Source organism: Pleurodeles waltl, chromosome 2_1, assembly GCF_031143425.1.
Source record: "Pleurodeles waltl isolate 20211129_DDA chromosome 2_1, aPleWal1.hap1.20221129, whole genome shotgun sequence".
Lineage (NCBI taxonomy): Eukaryota > Metazoa > Chordata > Amphibia > Caudata > Salamandridae > Pleurodeles > Pleurodeles waltl.
Genome location: NC_090438.1, coordinates 780,827,464 through 780,847,957, shown reverse-complemented (window position 1 = coordinate 780,847,957; position 20,494 = coordinate 780,827,464). Strand labels below are relative to the sequence as shown.

At 43.1% G+C, this 20,494-nt stretch overlaps 1 protein-coding gene across 1 annotated transcript in view; it reads left to right on the top strand.

The window, feature by feature from the left end:
- Positions 1 to 20,494, top strand: part of CAP2 (cyclase associated actin cytoskeleton regulatory protein 2) — a 420,383-nt gene that overhangs the window by 46,675 nt on the left and 353,214 nt on the right. Inside the window, exon 2 of the mRNA XM_069218426.1 lies at positions 12,362 to 12,480. Coding sequence (XP_069074527.1) covers positions 12,363 to 12,480 — 118 coding nt within the window. The 5' untranslated portion in view covers position 12,362. The remainder of the gene's footprint in view (positions 1 to 12,361; positions 12,481 to 20,494) is intronic.

Genomic DNA, 20,494 nt, shown 5'->3' with positions numbered 1-20,494 from the left:
GATGGCCTTTCCAGGTTCTTCCACTTAGAAAATGAAGACTCTCTTGGGAAAGGTTAGTCTCATCCTCTTTCGTTTGGGGGGGGGTTGTGTAAGGAAATGCCTCCTTGGCATGGTTGCCCCCTGACTTTTTGCCTTTGCTGATGCTATGTTTACAATTGAAAGTGTGCTGAGGCCTGCTAACCAGGCCCCAGCACCAGTGTTCTTTCCCTAACCTGTACTTTTGTATCCACAATTGGCAGACCCTGGCATCCAGATAAGTCCCTTGTAACTGGTACTTCTAGTACCAAGGGCCCTGATGCCAAGGAAGGTCTCTAAGGGCTGCAGCATGTCTTATGCCACCCTGGAGACCCCTCACTCAGCACAGACACACTGCTTGCCAGCTTGTGTGTGCTGGTGAGAACAAAACGAGTAAGTCGACATGGCACTCCCCTCAGGGTGCCATGCCAGCCTCTCACTGCCTATGCAAGTATAGGTCAGTCACCCCTCTAGCAGGCCTTACAGCCCTAAGGCAGGGTGCACTATACCCTAGGTGAGGGTACCAGTGCATGAGCATGGTACCCCTACAGTGTCTAAGCAAAACCTTAGACATTGTAAGTGCAGGGTAGCCATAAGAGTATATGGTCTGGGAGTTTGTCAAACACGAACTCCACAGCACCATAATGGCTACACTGAAAACTGGGAAGTTTGGTATCAAACTTCTCAGCACAATAAATGCACACTGATGCCAGTGTACATTTTATTGCAAAATACACCCCAGAGGGCACCTTAGAGGTGCCCCCTGAAACTTAACCGACTGTCTGTGTAGGCTGACTAGTTCCAGCAGCCTGCCACACTAGAGACATGTTGCTGGCCCCATGGGGAGAGTGCCTTTGTCACTCTGAGGCCAGTAACAAAGCCTGCACTGGGTGGAGATGCTAACACCTCCCCCAGGCAGGAGCTGTAACACCTGGCGGTGAGCCTCAAAGGCTCACCCCTTTGTCACAGCACCGCAGGACACTCCAGCTAGTGGAGTTGCCCGCCCCCTCCGGCCCCCACTTTTGGCGGCAAGGCTGGAGAAAATAATGAGAATAACAAGGAGGAGTCACTGGCCAGTCAGGACAGCCCCTAAGGTGTCCTGAGCTGAGGTGACTCTAACTTTTAGAAATCCTCCATCTTGCAGATGGAGGATTCCCCCAATAGGGTTAGGATTGTGACCCCCTCCCCTTGGGAGGAGGCACAAAGAGGGTGTACCCACCCTCAGGGCTAGTAGCCATTGGCTACTAACCCCCCAGACCTAAACACGCCCTTAAAATTAGTATTTAAGGGCTACCCTGAACCCTAGAAAATTAGATTCCTGCAACAACAAGAAGAAGGACTGCCTAGCTGAAAACCCCTGCAGAGGAAGACCAGAAGACAACAACTGCCTTGGCTCCAGAAACTCACCGGCCTGTCTCCTGCCTTCCAAAGAACTCTGCTCCAGCGACGCCTTCCAAAGGGACCAGCGACCTCTGAATCCTCTGAGGACTGCCCTGCTTCGACGACGACAAGAAACTCCCGAGGACAGCGGACCTGCTCCAAAAAGACTGCAACTTTATCCAAAGGAGCAGCTTTAAAGAACCCTGCAATCTCCCCGCAAGAAGCGTGAGACTTGCAACACTGCACCCGGCGACCCCGACTCGGCTGGTGGAGAACCAACACCTCAGGGAGGACCCCCGGACTACTCTACGACTGTGAGTACCAAAACCTGTCCCCCCTGAGCCCCCACAGCGCCGCCTGCAGAGGGAATCCCGAGGCTTCCCCTGACCGCGACTCTCTGAAACCTAAGTCCCGACGCCTGGAAAAGACCCTGCACCCGCAGCCCCCAGGACCTGAAGGACCGGACTTTCACTGCAGAAGTGACCCCCAGGAGTCCCTCTCCCTTGCCCAAGTGGAGGTTTCCCCGAGGAAGCCCCCCCTTGCCTGCCTGCAGCGCTGAAGAGATCCCTTGATCTCTCATTGACTTCCATTGCGAACCCGACGCTTGTTCTAACACTGCACCCGGCCGCCCCCGCGCCGCTGAGGGTGAAATTTCTGTGTGGGCTTGTGTCCCCCCCGGTGCCCTACAAAACCCCCCTGGTCTGCCCTCCGAAGACGCGGGTACTTACCTGCTGGCAGACTGGAACCGGGGCACCCCCTTCTCTCCATTGAAGCCTATGCGTTTTGGGCACCACTTTGAACTCTGCACCTGACCGGCCCTGAGCTGCTGGTGTGGTAACTTTGGGGTTGCTCTGAACCCCCAACGGTGGGCTACCTTGGACCAAGAACTGAACCCTGTAAGTGTCTTACTTACCTGGTAAAACTAACAAAAACTTACCTCCCCCAGGAACTGTGAAAATTGCACTGTGTCCACTTTTTAAATAGCTATTTGTGAATAACTTGAAAAGTATACATGCAATTGAAATGATTCAAAGTTCCTAATGTACTTACCTGCAATACCTTTCAAACAAGATATTACATGTTAAATTTGAACCTGTGGTTCTTAAAATAAACTAAGAAAAGATATTTTTCTATACAAAACCTATTGGCTGGATTTGTCTCTGAGTGTGTGTACCTCATTTATTGTCTATGTGTATGTACAACAAATGCTTAACACTACTCCTTGGATAAGCCTACTGCTCGACCACACTACCACAAAATAGAGCATTAGTATTATCTCTTTTTACCACTATTTTACCTCTAAGGGGAACCCTTGGACTCTGTGCATGCTATTCCTTACTTTGAAATAGCACATACAGAGCCAACTTCCTACAGTCGCTCTCTGGGGGGTGGGGGGGCAAATTTATTTTAGGCCATTTCTGCCCCCCCTGGGGCCGACCGAGCTAGAGGCTAAAATCCACAGGTAGGCACTTTTGCAAAAAACACCTCTGTTTTCTGTGAAAAAATGTGATGTGTCCACGTTGTGTTTTGGTCCATTTCCTTTCGTGGGCGCAAGGCCCACCCACACAAGTGAGGTACCATTTTTATCTGGAGACTTGGGGGAACGATGGGTGGAAGGACATTTGTGGCTCCTCTCAGATTCCAGAACTTTCTGTCACCGAAATGAGAGGAAAAATTGTTTTTTGGCCAAATTTTGAGGTTTGCCAAGGATTCTGGGTAACAGAACCTGGTCAGAGCCCCACAAGTCACCCCATCTTAGATTCCCCTAGGTGTCTAGTTTTCAGAAATGTGCTGGTTTGCTAGGTTTCCCCAGGTGCCGGCTGAGCTAGAGGCCAAAATCCACAGGTAGGCACTGTTTTCTGTGAAAAGATGTGATGTGTCCATGTTGTGTTTTGGGCCATTTCCTTTCGTGGGTGCTAGGCCTACCCACACAAGTGAGGTACAATTTTTATCGGGAGACTTGGGGGAACGCTGGGTGGAAGGAAATTTGTGGCTCCTCTCAGATTCCAGAACTTTCTGTCACCGAAATGTGATGAAAATTAGTTTTTTTAGCCAAATTTTGAGGTTTGCAAAGGATTCTTGGTAACAGAACCTGGTCAGAGCCCCACAGTCACCCCATCTTGGATTCCCCTAGGTCTCTAGTTTTCAAAAATGCACAGGTTTGATAGGTTTCCCTAGGTGCCGGCTGAGCTAGAGGCCAAAATCTACAGGTAGGCACTTTGCAAAAAACACCTCTGTTTTCTGTCAAAAAATGGGATGTGTCCACGTTGTGCTTTGGGGCATTTCCTGTCGCGGGCGCTAGGCCTACCCACACAAGTGAGGTATCATTTTTATCGGGAGACTTGGGGGAACATAGAATAGCAAAACAAGGGTCATTGCCCCTTGTCTTTCTCTACATTATTTCCTTCCAAATACAAGAGAGTGTGTAAAAAAGACGTCTACTTGAGAAATGCCCTGTAATTCACATGCCAGTATGGGCACCCCGGAATTCAGAGATGTGCAAATAACCACTGCTCCTCAACACCTTATCTTGTGCCCATTTTGGAAATACAAAGGTTTTCTTGATAGCTATTTTTTACTCTTTATATTTCAGCAAATGAATTGCTGTATACCCGGTATAGAATGAAAACCCACTGCAGGGTGCCGGTCATTTATTGGCTCTGGGTACCTAGAGTTCTTGATGAACCTACAAGCCCTATATATCCCCGCAACCAGAAGAGTCCAGCAGACGTAACGGTATATTGCTTTAAAAAGTCTGACATTGCAGGAAAAAGTTACAGAGTAAAACGTAGAGAAAAATTGCAGATTTTTTCACCTCAGTTTCAAAAAATTTTTTTTCAGTTGTTATTTTCTGTAGGAAACCCTTGTAGGATCTACACAAATTACCCCTTGCTGAATTCAGAATGTTGTCTACTTTTCAGAAATGTTTCGGTTTCTGGGATCCAGCATTGGTTTCATGCCCATTTCTGTCACTGACTGGAAGTAGGCTGAAAGCACAAAAAATCATAAAAATGGGGTATGTCCCAGTAAAATGCCAAAATTGTGTTGAAAAATCGGGTTTTCTGATTCAAGTCTGCCTGTTCCTGAAAGCTGGGAAGCTGGTAATTTTAGCACCGCAAACCCTTTGTTGATGCCATTTTCAGGGGAAAAACCACAAGCCTTCTTCTGCAGCCCCTTTTTCCCATTTTTTTGAAAAAAACGAAATTTTCACTGTATTTTGGCTAATTTCTTGGTCTCCTTATGGGGAACCCACAAAGTCTGGGTACCTCTAGAATCCCTAGGATGTTGGAAAAAAAGGACGCAAATTTGGCGTGGGTAGCTTATGTGGACAAAAAGTTATGAGGGACTAAGCGCAAACTGCCCCAAAAAGCCAAAAAAGGCTTGGCACCTGAGGGGTAAAAGGCCTGGCAGCGAAGGAGTTAAACACAAGACTGCTTTAATTAAATCTGCCAGCACTGAATACTGAGGCAGTGTAATCCTGAAGCCATCTCGGGCCTCTTCAATCCATTTACGGCCACCCCTGCCCCTTCAGCTCATCCTGCAACTTTCTACTTTCTCCCTTTAGGACGCTTTTTAGTTTTTCCTTCTTCCGTCTTTCTCATATGTGTCTTTTGCTCGCAGCAATTGCTTGAGGCTGAAGATTAAAACCCCGGCCCTCACAAATAAGTGCCGGTGCTTAGCACCGGAAACAACAAGCACAAATTAAGCACTGCGTCGATCTATGTTTGTATGTGTACCTTCCATTAAAACATCCCACAGATAAGTCTAGAATAATTTCATTATGTAGGTTAATTTGTTAAACAGACATGGATTTCCTCAAGCATCATTACTCACATAAAAAGCCAGCTGCTTCCCATTAAAAAGCTTCAAATATACTTGCAAATACTTTAATAATGTATTAATGCAAAGATTTCAAATATCATTCTGTGTTCAGAATTGGGGGTTTTGTTGACAAAGTTTTTTTTTTTTTAACATCAGTGGGTGTCACCACGACATGTAGGAAGGTTTTTTTTTTTTTTTTTTACATCTAATCTAATTTCCATATAAAAACCACCTATTTGTGCATGAAAGAGAAATAGTGAAAGAGAAGTTGGTCAGTGGATTGGCATATATGCGTATATTGCTGAGGAAGCTTGCTGCATGAAAAAGGCTGTCCAGGCAGAGGGCGAAAAGGCATAGGGTTAGGTGAGGCACTTGCTTAAGAATGTAGATTAAATGTAAGTGTACAAACTAACATGAAGAGGCATTCCAAAATACTGAGGATGCGCTCCTAGATAACTCTGTTGAAGCCTATTTTCAGTTTCACCAGATACATAACTAGTTGTAGAGATGCCAGCCTCAGTGAGCCTGGACCAGTTTTGCTGCAACTAAAAAGCTGTGGTTGACAATGAGCCATATGTATCGTACTCACGCCTTGATTCCTATACAGCAGATTGAAAGGGAGGCCATCTCCCTTCTCCAGAGTTGCCAGTTGTTTATAGTTACATCTATAGGCCACTGGCAATTAGTTACTGGTACCCCTGTGGCAAGGGACCATCTCCACATCCAGCCCCCGAGACACAAATATTGATTCTGCAGTCATAGAAGTACATGACCAGAGCTGGATAAAATTTCAGACTGTTTGTCAAGGAACCCTAGATCATCTACACTAAAAGAATTGGAAGAATCCAACTATGCAAAGAAAATGTGTACCATTGTAAAAGCATGTTACCTTTCACCCTGAAACTGGAGGAGATATTGCAAGCCACTCAAGATGGATACCTCTAGACCAATATTTGGCCTCATCAGGAGAATTAAACATACACATCCGAGGACCAGAACACTTCATGGCAGTCGTGACCAATAACAATGATCTTTCAGTATCCAAAGAAAGGTTGGTGTTGTGGAGGGCCTACAGTGTCATTTCATAGCACTGACCACGGGTACCGCCCAACATACATGTGCTGTATATCAAGGTGCAGGTCTGGTTTTTGAGAGTTGAAACCTTGCTAGAACTATTAGTATCAGATGCAGGACTGTGAAAAAAGACCACTGCCTGTAATCACTAAAGAGCTTAACACAATACCCTGGATGAATGCTAACTGGTGTGCTTTCTCTGATAAGAGATGATTGCTAGTTAATATTGACACACACTGCTAGCATCCAGCGGTAGAAATAATGAGCATCATAAAATCATAAGCTCTGATGCCAAGGACTGAGAAGATCTGGGATTCTAATGGAATACTTCAAGAACTAAAGACAGATAACGTCCCTGCACCTCCTCGAGTTCTAAGGACACAACCTGCAAAAAAATATTATGGTCCTGGCTCCAAGCCAAACAAGAAGCAGAATATTATGTGCTGGCCTTGAGGAAGGTACTTAGGATTGGGGAAGAATATAACCTTCTACTAGCTGCACTGCATTTATGACACAATCTTCCTCTTACTCAGATCGGGTTGTATTCCTGATGGCCACCCCACACTTGGCACTGTTCCCAGCTACTTATCATGGAAACCAACTCAGATGGTTCAGAAGGGTATCCTGCTTGGCCACATTAGGGGGAGTGTCCAAATGACCCGACACATGTCATCATTCAAGTGACCTGGGGTTCTGGCACAGCAGAATGTTTAGGTCACTACAAACCCCTTGACATTTATCACACAATTGACACACTCCACTGGCCATCAAGACCTGTTCAGATTGAAAGCTTGCTCAGTAGATGTTTTAAGCCATTTTTCTTTTCAAGGAAGCCCCAACTCTGTTTTGAGCTCTCTTTGAAGCACATTTCTTACTTTCATTTAATTTACAAACGTACCAGGAGCACTCTAGGGAAGCTTTTACATATGTGGAATTCCTTGAGAATTCAAAAGGATACAATGTATGTATGTTCCTGTTTTAAACAAATGCCTCACTTTCATCGAATTTTCAAAGAATGTCTGAAGTCCTCAAGCAAAGCTAAACCATTGATTTCATTAAGTGCTCATAGGGGTTCCCCCAGGAGGAACACTGTATGCGTAAATGTGATGCAAATTCACATTTTCACATTTATATGTTTATTTTTCTATGGGATATCTGTTTTTCTTCACCATTATTGTATGTTAAGATGCTTCCTCCCCATTCACACAGACCAAAAAATACTTCATAGCACCAAATACTCTTAAATTTGTGAATGCAAACATTCAGCCGAGCGTGCGGAATTACCTCATTCACAACACAGGTATTCTTTAAGCACATACTTTTCACAAATTATGATTGTGTGAATTTGCGTGCACAAGGAGGTCATGTTGGGTACCTGTCAACTTCACTTCGTAAAATGCTTTTTGAATCCGGTCGCTCAGAGTTTGTCGAGACACGTGCACGGGGGTGGGAAAGACGCTATAACTTGAAATTACCTCTTTTTTGGCATTCGGGAATGTTGGCAGTATTTTAATCTAAGTACTTTAGGCCACTGTTGTGTGCAGAGCAAAGTCCCGTTTCTATTTTACTTAATGTTTTTGCTGAGGCCAAACCTTCCCAGTAAATGCCGCTTACATTGCAAATCCATACAGAGCGATGGCTGACCAATGGCTTTGCCCCACCAGAGTGGGCTATGGTGACATTAGAACAAGGGGCTGCATACAAACACACAAAGAGGTGGGAGCTGAAAGCGCTGCATTATATAACGCTGGATAGACACATTAACAAGAGCGGCCGCCATTATTTCAGTTCACTGCTCCTAAATGAAAAGTTCATTTATCCATAGATCTCCGAACCTTCATGCAGGAAAGGAGGCCACTATTTCAAAAATAACGCTTAGGCACTTGCTCGTTTAACAAAAAATTCTTCCATTTTCCAGACCATGGGAATGGGTGTTTTTTCTCTCGTGGGCATGACGTGAATTTTGTTAAACTCGCAAAATCTATGGAAGCAAGACACTGATTGGGTTATTGGTTTCTTACAAAAGCTGAAAACAAGGCTTCTGAAAAATCCGCAGCGCAAAATTAATTGCAGCACATCCATATCTTCATTGGTTTGAAACGATTAGTACGTGCACCCATGGACGCCAAATCACCAAAATGCCAGGAGTAGCGAAAGTGACATCACACGCCATTTCATTTTACTTTCACTCACACACACATGCTTACACAAACACACATTCACTCATACACACTAAATACACTTACAAGTGTTTTTTTTTTACTTACCTCAGCCACCAAGGAAGGTCATATTCCAACTAATTGTACTCCATTTGTATTACAATAATAGGGAATAATACATTATTCACTATTAATGTAATAAAAACACTGATTGAAAACAAGGAAGTGGAGCCCCAGTAATGTCCATAAGGCCAAGCTGTCCCTGTGCTCCTGGCCCTGATTTTGTCACCTCTGAGACCAAGGGGGAAGTTGGAGGTGGCAGCTGCGACCCCTAAATGACTTCCATGACGTGCACATTGCTTCTTTTCTTAGGAGGGCAAACTGTTATTTTAACAGAGAAGGTCTTTAGTGTATACACATCTCATCATCTGCTTTTAGTCGGTTCTAGTATGTGCTTGGCCTTTTACCTTATAATATGCCACATTTCTTTTGTGCAGCTGTCAGAATCCCTCACAGGGGTTTCTAACAGATGTAAGTGCTCTGAATTTTCCTTTACCAATCGCTCTGTAAAGACCGTTTTCTACCCTTCCTGGTTCTAGAGTATTGAACAGAATCCCTCTAGAGTTCTTCTCTTTACATCACGAATTTTGTGCTTTTTCACAAGGATTGCATATCTTGAGGGTCTAGTGATGATTCAAGGGGGCCTGACCAAACATTCTCTTTGCTCCTGTGTCCTGAAAGCAGCAAGAAGACGACAGGATTGGGAATCAGAAACCTGTACGTTTCCTCTGCCCATCCTAGTTTCGTTTTGTCAGGTTTCCAATATCTGTATCAGCCTGATGGGCCCTACATAACTGGTCTAGTTGCCTGTGTGTCAGTGTTGAATAGCCTGGGCTGATCCACTTACCCACACTATCCCACGTTCAAGGCCTGACCACTTCCTGGGTAATGACGAATCCTCCTGTCCAGGTTCTCTAGAATGCACCCCCACCTTCTTTTCTTTTAGGCTAGTGTCTGCGCAGGCCCTTCACACCAAAAGTTGTTTGGCATATGGGTTTGAATATCAATAAGCTGGCTGCATTGCTATTGTGTTTTGTGTGGTGGGACCGAGGTTTGTCACCTGAGCCTGCAATCTGCTGTTTTTGGTCATCTAATGTGTTCATGAAGGATAGGCCAGGGGGAAGGGGGTTGACTCGCCCATCATACTTGGGGTACGAGAACTTTAAGTAAGCTGTGTAATTAGTTTGTTTGTACAGCTACCCTCAGAGAAGGGTAGTGTTTCCCTGTAGTATTACTTCTGTGCTAGAATTTGGATTTTGTTTAATAAAGTAAGAGTTGATTGAATCATGAACAATGCACCAGGCTGCCATCTTTATAGCATCTTTTCTCTGGGAGCCTGCATATGTGCGGCTCTCTAGACTCTATTTCGTTAATACTACAACTAAAGATTAAAAGCATCCAATCCTGCTACTTTGTATCATCCCTTCATAAATCTTCGCTGTTGTCTTAGCCATCATTTTTATGAGGAGGTGCATGTTTTCTGCAACATTTTGTGATGCGGAAGATAAGCCTGCTTTGAGAGGTAATCATCTAGAGGCCTTTTTATTCAGTGTTCAGGTGATTAGATGCACTGATGGCTCATACAAAATTGCATACTTTCCAAGCATTGACATCTGAACGGTCTTGCAATGTCACATTTTTCTGAGAAGGTTTGGAAGAGCATAAATGGTGTCCTGTATTTTGGGGGTCAGTGGGAAGGATGTTATTGTAGTCTTTCATTTGTGTCCAAGCCAGTGATCCCATTGCAGTATTTTCCTATGGCTAGTCCTGTTTCTTTATTACAAAAAACTGCCCCCCCATCATCAAATTTGACTCTTTGTTAGATTGGTTGTCCAGTTATACACCTTGTGTTACAGATCAAATTGTTCAATGACTGCAAAGCTACTTAAGATAGCACTATCTCACATATATGCAATGTTGCTTCTTTTAAAGTTTTAAATCCCCAGATTGCATGCTACATCAAACAGACCCTACCACTATATTCCTAAAAACCTGCATGAAAAATTGACCTTGACCCAGAGCTTTCAATTGCTCCCTCTTCTTTCTTCCTTTTAATGAACCTTTCCATACCTTCTATATTCTGCATGCCTCCTCACTCTCAGTATAACTTACTTTAAATCACATACATGTCTCCGTAATTTCTGTTATCGTAACTCTGCAAATTGCCCTTGTATCATTTCATATATCAAAACCTCTTTTTTAGAAACTTTAATTTACAACCTTAAAATACATAATCTCCTCTAGCCTAACTGTTCATTTAAGCATCCATTTACATGAACCCACAAAGCCCCCGCCAATGAATAAACCTAAACCCTATTAATTTAATCGACCACAAGAAAACTGAAGGATTTCCTTGATGTAGCAAGACTAATCGCAGTGAGCAACAACAATCAATAACTACTGGATTCTTCACTAATATTGGGATCTGGGGTAGTTTGCTTCTCGCGGTAAAGCACTTCAATGTTTCATTATTGGCAGTAGGTTAATATAAATACAATTATAATAGCATGCACTATCATGTATCTGCTAATGATACGCAAGCAAGTCAAAATAGCTGCTGCTCATTTACCCTATGCCTGTGTTTGTTGTCTGTTTTATTGTTCCTGGGTTTCTTGTAGTCTCTGTTGTTGGCAAAGCTTTGGGGTACATTTAGAATTAGAGGTTTATGGAGCAGGATCTCTGTCATAAATGGCGAAAGTTCCTGCCCACCAAACTCGTGATTCCCCCTCCCCTCCTCCTCCTCCTTTAGAGGTAGGTAGATTCCTACTTACAGTGGCAGCACCTTAGCTGGCTACACTGACAGCTATCTTTGACCTATCAGCCACAGGACTGCTGGCTTACAGTGATGGAACCAGCTACCATCACTGAGTTTCCTTGCCTAGGAAGGGAAGATAAAGAACGGCCCTGATGCACAAAGAGAAAAATCTTGCACCCAGTAATTAAACATTACGCTTGAATTAAATATTTACCTAGTCCAATTAATACTTCCTATTCTCAGTTTCTCAAGAAAAAAAAAATGGATGCGGAACTACAACCTGCATTGTTGCTTTTTGCACCAAATTTGGTTCTCATTGGTACTTCAGCTGTGTGAACTTGTGTTGTTAAACTAGGATGCAGAGTCTTACTAGGGGTACTTTTCATACATATTGCTTGTTGCTTCTGGAATCTCAGGAAATAGACTCTGCTGTCAGTTCACTGAGATGACAGGTACTGACTTATTAGGATTTGACTTTCTGAAGAAAGCAACGTTAGACATGCAAGGATTAAACATGGAAGGTGATTTAGGAATAATTGTTCTTGATCTGGTACTACATAATCAAAATACAATAGATAGCTCCAGTCAATGCTATGACCAGTAGGTCCAATAGTGGTATCAGGTCGCTGGATGGTATCGCATGACAAAATATTGCAACCTTTAAATTGAACTACTGCACTTCATGGTAAGCATTTCTAAGTAGATGTGGAGTTACAGACAGTAAATATATACTAACCTAGCAATATAGTGGTTGCCAACATAGTGGAAGTGATATTTTGTGTAATATTGTAGCCCTTGATATACTTCCCTCGGGGCATAAAGTCAGTCCTGGTTTGTATAATATGATCCTCTGTCTAGAGTGGCACATTGGGTGAGAAACTATAGGTTGGAATGCTACCCAAAGCAATTTCCAGTGGTGAAACTATCTGCCAGCATTTTCTTCACAACACCTTTTGTGCACGCACGCTAAAAAAAAAAACTGTGTAAGTCATGAATTGAACAACTGAATATTTATTCAAAGAAAAGTGAACTGATTTAAAAATGTGGTCATTATAAAATGGCTCAAATAATATTCAAATTATCTTCTCCTTCGCAGGATGGCAGAAATGCAGGGATTAATGGAAAGGCTGGAGAATGCAGTCATTCGACTTGAATCTGTGTTATCACATTCACATGCCAACGTGGATAGTAATTCAGTCAATGGAGTCAATGATGGTAAGGAGCACTCTTCTGAAAATCAAGGCATGACATGCTGTATGATAGTGCTGTGTGTATTCGGTAGCAGAATACGGTGTATCAGAAGTGACACTTTTGTTCAATTTCACACTTAAATCAGATCCATACCTACTGATGCAGGTGGCATACAAATTGATTTAGGAAGAGGATACCTGATCTTTTAGCAAAAAACAATATTTTAGCTTTCTCCCGCTTAAAACGTCATGATCTCCATCACTGTGAGTAAAAATAAGCATAGACATTCTCCCGTAAATCTCCCTATGTGTTTTGAATGTTGGCATATGTATGAAGAAGTTTTAAATACTGCAGGTATACGTGCAAAATATTGCTGCATTTCAGAGCAATTCTGGAAATTATTTTAATGATGTTTTAACATAGAGAATGGGTGATAACTGTGCATTTCCACACTCCAAATCACAAATAAAATGTATAATCAACAGCAATCCGTCCCGATGGGACTCAGGCTGCCCATGGTTAGAGTCTCGAAATGTAAAAACATCTTTCATCTTTCTATCTGATACCATATTTCTTACGAGAAACACCATAATTCTTCTCAGATTACAATTTTTGTTAAAGCCTAACATGTTAATCATTTAATTGTGATGGAACTCCGTGGAAATGCACACAAACCCTTGAAGCAGATGCATTTTAAAAACCTAAAATAACATGAAAATAGTGTTAAATTTAATAGAATTTTCTTTTTTTTATTTAAAAAAATCTATGTTAGCTTTTGAGCAAAGAATAAGACAGTCATGATACACTAGTACACATCACATATTGCTATAAGCGGGTAAAGTATATGTTTCTGTTGTAAAAAATGCATATCAAATTACAAACCAAGTCATGAAACACTATTAAACACAACATGGAGCATAAAAGTCGAAAGTACGTTTGTTTTAGAGTAGTTGGCATGAAAATTCTGTAGGTAAACGTGTCCATGATTACAACCTCAGATAACAGACAACTTGGTAACCAGAACATCTGAGAATACAAAAGTTAATCATTGATCTATAATCTGTAGAAGGATGCATAAAAAAAACTAGTGAAACAGGCAATATGCAACATTAGAGGTGGTATCTAGGTATGGTGTAGATATCTAAAACAGTTAAAAGATGTAATCAATGGCCATCCCTCTATTGTAAAGATGTATGTATGCAGAAACATGACTCAGTTACCTTCCTACCAATTGGTCAGTCATTGGGTAATGTATGGAAGTGTTCAAGGGGATTTTGTGCTAGGAAAATAGTTGTCCAGCGTCCTCCATATGGGTCTGAGCTGTGGTCACCAAGGAGATTATTGAAGAACAATGTTACCAGCGCCTCTCCAGTGGGAGATCCAGTTCAACCAAGACTTAAAGAGGTGGCAGAAGTGTTTTTCCAATTAGTTAGTACAGACTTACTAGCCAACTTCAGTAAGATGTCTGTGAGTAGGCAATCATTAATTGATCAGACCTGTGGTTCTAGGAGCCCAGGGATGAGTGAGATAAAGCCACGCTTCAACTGGATCCCAAATAGGGACTAGATAAAGTAAAATACCCAGTCCCAGAAATAAGATGCAGCAGAAGAGTAGGTGTGGCAGGTCTCTGGTGACTTTAATACAATTCCAGCATGTAGGATCATCTCTAAGGGACATCTTATGGAGATGTAAGTGAGTCCAGAATGTCCTGTGTAGGACCCAGTATTTTGTTTGGAATAGGGAGGGGCTAAGTTTATAAGAAACCACTGATTTCCAAATCAGACCCCTATCATCCAGAGATATGGTATCGGATGTGTCCCACTTCTTTAATAAGTTGGAGGTCAAGCGTGTAGTTTTGGGTTTTAGGAGGTGGTAAAATGTGGAGGTTTGGTGGTCAGATTTGTTAGTGTGGGCAGCAAGGGGTCTTCATAGGAGCACTTAGACTTAGATATACTAGCTTTGAGTTTAAGGAAGTCATAGAAGTCCCAACCTAGTAGATTATAACAATGTTGAATTTCCTTAAAAGAGAGAGGGGCTTGTTGAGTACCTAGCTGCTTCAAGAAGTGGATGCCCTTGTATGACGAGGAGCGCCAATTCACAGACGTCACTTGTATTCTTTATTTAGGGTTATTCTAGAGCGAGATCAAATTAGACAGGTTAATTGGGATCTTCAAAAGTTTGTAAATTTTCAAAAGAGGCCTTTTTGTATTGTTTAAGATATATTTGACCTTATGGAGGGTTTTTGATCTTGGTGGACAAGAGCATAATCGTGTTCAGGTCTTTGAGGATTTCCTTTTCAAGTAAGAGCCATGAAATGATGTAGTCTGGTCACCGAGAGAACCATAATGAGCCCTTTCTACCTAGGAATACAGTTTGATTGTTTCTGAAGTCAGCCAGATTAACTCCCTCCACCAGATTTGGGAGCAGTCACAGTTTATTGGTGGATATTCTGGGGCGCTTATTTTGCCATATGAATTTTCTGAGCATCTTATCTAATTTTTTATGGAAGTCTTCGGACAGAGAGAGAGGTAGCATACTTATGAGGTAGTTGAATATTGACCATCATTTTAATTGTTTCTATTCAACACCACCAATTTGGGATTCCCCTCATCCAACAAGTCATCCATTTCTTTAGTGTCATTTTTTCGTTGTGTTGCAAATTGTGATCCAAATTCTATGCGTAGATATTTTAAAAACTTAGGTCACAACACTAGCCCTGAGCTATCTAAGAGGTGACTAGCACAGAGATTATTTAAACTCCTTGTCTTCAAATGTATCCTTATTACGTGTATATCCTGCAACTCGTGCATCTTTGTCGATCATTTCTATCAATGCAGTAATGGAGTGACATGTATTCTCAGTTACAGTCAAGATATCGTCAGCATAAGCAACCACTTTCATGATAGTATTATTAAAGGTAATACCAGTGATTGAGTTTTTTGATTGGATTTTATGGAGTAAGGGTTTAAAGGCCAAAATAAATAGAGAAGGGGATAGTGGAAACCCTGCCTCATTCCTCTCTCTAAAGTAAGGGAAGGGAACAAGAGACCCCTGGCCCGCACTCTAGCTCAGGGGTCACTACCGAGTGTCATTGCCATCCTTGTAAAACCTCACCTAGGATGAATTTTAGTAGGGTTTTACTGAGAAATGTCCACAAGACTCTTTCAAATGCCTTTTCAGCATCTAATGTTATCGCCACAGTATCAGAGGCAATGGTTTTGCCCTTTTCAAGGATATGGCACAAGAGGTGAATGTTGCCATTGGACATATGGTTCTTCATGAAACCAACCTGTGCCTGACTAATTAAACACAGTAGAAAGGGTTCTAGTCTTTTACATAGAATTTTAACATAGCTCTTCGCCTCTAAGTTAATTAAAGAGATTGGCCTATAGTTTTTTTGCAAGGGTTGGGTATTTACCCTTTTTCGGGATCACCACAATGGTGGCTTCACTTGTGATACCCAAAACACTTCCTGACTGCAAAGTGGTCTAATAGTGTGGAATTGAGAATGGAGGTGAATGTCTTATAAAAGTTAGCCGCAAAGCCATCTGTCCCCGGAGCTTTATTTGTTTAAGGGATTAAATAGCCGCCACAATCTCAACTGAGGTCGAACAGTGAGTTAAGGGTATTCCTATCTACCTTGGTGATGGAAGGTAAATGTATGTTCTTTAAGTACTCTCTACATTTATCAGTGGAAGATTTGCAATCATCCTTACAAAGTGACTTATAAAGTCTCTGAAGAATTCCAGAATCTTTTGTGGATTTGTTTGTGTCACATTCGAATTACTTGCAGTGATACCTTTATGGCTCTGTTTATGGTTCAGATAGGATGCCAGCATTTTTCCGGCCTTATTTGCTTCACACAAGTTCAAACTCTTGTCTTTATTAATCAAAGCTGCAGCTTTCTCGCTCAATATCCTATTGCATTAATAGTTTTTGTTTGTTAGGAGGGAGAGTATGTGGATGTCTAAACTGGAGCTATGGCTGGTCTCTAGGGCCTTGATGTCTTACTCTAACTCTGACAGTTTAATATTGCGTGCTTTGTTCAGTTAAGTATGGATCTCAATTAAAGAACCTCTGACAGTTGCTTTAAAAGCTTCTCAGTAAGTGATGGGAGAGACAACTACAGCTGAATTGTCCTAAATAAGATTTAGTATGGCATTTTCAATGATGTCCCTGGATGCAGCATCTTTAATGGTCTCATTGTTGACACAACAGACTCTGCAAGATGGCCTTGTGTTAACCACCATGAGGGACAAGGAGATGCATGAATGATTGAACATCAGTCTAGGAAGAATGTCTGTTTGCTCAATGAGATGTGTGTGTGGCTGGAGATCAGGTGGTAGCCGATTCTGGAGTATGATTTGTGTGCCTTTGAGGAATAGGTGTAGTGCCTGGTGTCAGGGTGTTACAGTCTCCAAGAATCACATAGTTTGAAACTTGAGCCCAGTTTAAGGAGTGATTTATGGGATCTTGTGGCCTGAAATGATGCTTTTGAATGCCTATTTAGAATAGCATCTAGAGGAAGATTAAAGTCACCACCCATGATGACTAATCCATCGACTAGACTGCAGCATAGTGGGGTAAATAGGGAATCCCAGAAGTCTGGGTCGTCAGAATTCGAGCCATATACATTGAGGACATGGAAGGGATTTACATTTTTTGAAAGCTTTCTGAGGTTCCATCGTCCCTTAAAGTCCATCACATGTATGTCGATAGATAAGCCTGATTTTCTGGCGATCAAAGTAACCACCCCTCTTTTCATGTTTGGAGCAGAAGGGCATAGAGTTTCACTGATCCCGTTGTTCCTGAATAAAGCCACCTCGCTAAGGTCAGTCTTGGTTTCTTGCAATAAAACTACATCAGCTTTGAGTTCATATAGATTGTTTTCAATATTTTGGCATTTAACTTGGTGATTGAGCCCTTTAACATCTTGCAAGATCACCTTAAGTTTCTCCACGAGGGAGAACTCCTCATGTTGTAGGGTTATATGTATGGTTGGAGCAACAAATGAGAAGAGGGAATATTTTGGTCCTACAATGTATCCGGGTGAATTGAAGTCAAGACACATCAAACAGAGTCAGTACCCGTGGAGACGACTTCCCTGGGGGTAAATGTATCTCTGTTACCCATATGGAGATCTGTGTAAAGAAGCGTTGTTGCCAGTAAATGGACGTTGAGTGAGCAAAGAAGTGAATTGTCATGCCTGCGAACTTAGCAATACAAAAAAATGAAAAACACTAACATATAATACAACACAATCTCTGAAAAGAAACCCATCCAATAAACCCTCTCAATTCCCCTCCGAATCCGACCCACCCGTCCCACCCTTAACACTGAATGTGGGGAGGCAACAGCAGGATAACATCCCAGCCATCACAGAAGTGGGGAAACAGATCAGGACATATGTAGCAGTGGTCCTGTAAACAAGGAACATAGGGTCCGATGTACGACCGCCTGCAATAGCGACTCACAATTTGTCTGAATGTTCCGCTGTACGCAAAAACTCAGGTACCAAATTGCGACTTATAAACGGGTCACATCACAGTTACTGAAAGCGCAATCTGCGAGTCAGTAACTGCTCGCAAAAAGCGACCGCAGATCTCTAAAATTGACTGCGGGTCACAAAAAGCAACTGGAGGTCATAAATTGAAACAGTGAATCGCAAATTGCAACCTCGCCTTAAAATAGGTGGAAATCACTTCCTGGTGCACTGCCAGGACTCCAAACACAAAGTGGCTGCCCCTGGAGATCCCTGCACAGGAGAAACAGCCCATGGTTCAGGTCAGCAGCACAGGCCCACGTTGCTGACTCACCTGGCAACACAAAGAACAATGCCCAGTTTACAGGGAAGCAAAGGTGCTGGAAAGCACAAACGAAAAACCAAATTCTCAGAGAGGGAACTTGACATCCTTACTGAGGCTTGCTGCAACCACCAGGAGGAGTTGTTTGGGAAGTTGTCTCAGAGTGTCCCGGAGGCTGACGAGGGAAAAATCTGGAGGGAGATCCAGATTAATGCCCTGGGAGTGGCTGACAGGTCACTTGAAGAAATAAAGAAGAGGTGGTATGGAAAGAGTTGCAGCCCAGTTTTGTGACGTTCAGGGAACAGGAGGAGGATCATCCAATGTGGCCCTCCCAACATCTGTTGAGGTGATGGTTGAAACAACTCTGGAGCCGGAGGCAGTCCGTGGATTTGAGTCCCTGGACACATCAGCACCCCTACCAACCACTGGTAAGTGCAAATTCCCTTATATAACCACCTGGCACCAACACCCTGGTGACCACAAGCATGCAACACACCTTCACGCATACATGCCTCGATGGTCCATGCCGGTGAGGGAATCACCACAACTGGTGCATTATGGTACATGTAGATATGTACTGAAATAGTGATGTCACTGTCAGCCAGTGTTTGTATCTTCATCCAAACAAATGAGCCAGTGTCTCAGACATACTTATTATTGTGTTTCCCATTTCCCAAATCGATACACCTGGCGAAACACAGGAAGGGGTATGTGAACAGAGCGAGGACCAACCCCAGTCTTAGCTGGAGGAAGGGCAGGGTGATGTGTCCATGAATCCACCCGGAACATTACTGGCCCATGCAAGTGCAGCTGTAACACCATCCGATGCAGGTGAAATTGGGGGTACAGCTGATCCACAGCAATCCACCCCTCTCGAAACATCCCTATGACCAGGGTCTGACGTCTGCACCCAACACAACGGGCCCAAAGGCGCCAGAAGGCACCGCCAGCTGCAAGCTCACATGCAGGAACCAGCAATCAGTCTGAGTCAGGAAATGTAGAGCAGGCCATGATGAGGGTTCAGCACCTGCAAAACAAACAAATGTGCATTATCGGCCAGAAAATCACCCTTGGCTTTGAAAATCTCACCCAGCAGATGTCTGCTAACCAGGCTGACCTAAGTAAAAAATTGGATGCCATCAAAGGCTCCCTTGACCAACTCTGCAGGGAGATGGCAGAGGAGAGACACCTGTAAAGGCGCCATGAGCACAGTCGTGCTACAGGAATGGATACCCTTACCAGGGAAATTGGCAGGGTAGCCTAGGCAACAACTCAACATAGCAGATGAACGCTGGTCCTGCAGGTGGAGATGGGCCACTTCAGTGGTGTTGTGGCCAGAGGGCTGCATCAGATTACTCAAGCAACTGAGGCAATACAAACTACCAGCATTGCCAGTGGTGCGACAGGTGAGGCAGCAGACAGTGAGGTGTCTAGTTTGAGCAGCGAGTCTACTGAGCCACATGTCCTATGATGGAGCAGTAGCTGCCAGTCATCACCTACTACATCTGGCACCCCACATGCCAGAGGAAGAGGCAAAAAATTGGCTGCAGAATGACATTGTGCCTGTCTTGATATTTTCTTGATGTTTCCCCATGCAGTGACGTAACCGCTCAACATGTGCGGGCACAATTTACATTGCATGTATGATGGACTGGGTGTCTAGGCCTTTTGTTGCCAACACTGACATTAAAGTGTTGCCTTTTGGCATTTACAAACAACAGATATTTTTTATCATTTTTGGATGTTATTGGGTACACGTGTATTTCTTACCGTGAAAAATAATGCCTTGTTATGTGGTCCCTGTGCCTTCTCACCTCTGCTGCCCTGCTTCCTTTGACTCGCTGTTGTGTAGGTGGAGTTGGATCATCGTCCTCAGATTCAGATCCAGAAACCTCTAAATGTAGATCATGCCTGCAGGCTATGTTGTGCAACATTGCACAGATTACCCCTATAATGCACACTGTTTCAGGTGCTTACTGCAAGGCTCCCCCACTCTTGTGTAAACACCAGAGGTGTGACTTCAGGGGGCCCAACATATGTTTAATCACATTCCTTGTGCACCTATGTGCCATGTTATAGTGCCTTTCACGGGGAGTGTTGGGAGTCAAGTAGGGTGTCATGAGCCAAGGATGCAGGGCATATGCACTGTCAGCTGTAGAGAAACAAATGTGGGTTGAAAAACATTAAGTTTTATGTATTTTACAAGTAAACATTTATGTGCACATCCATTCAAT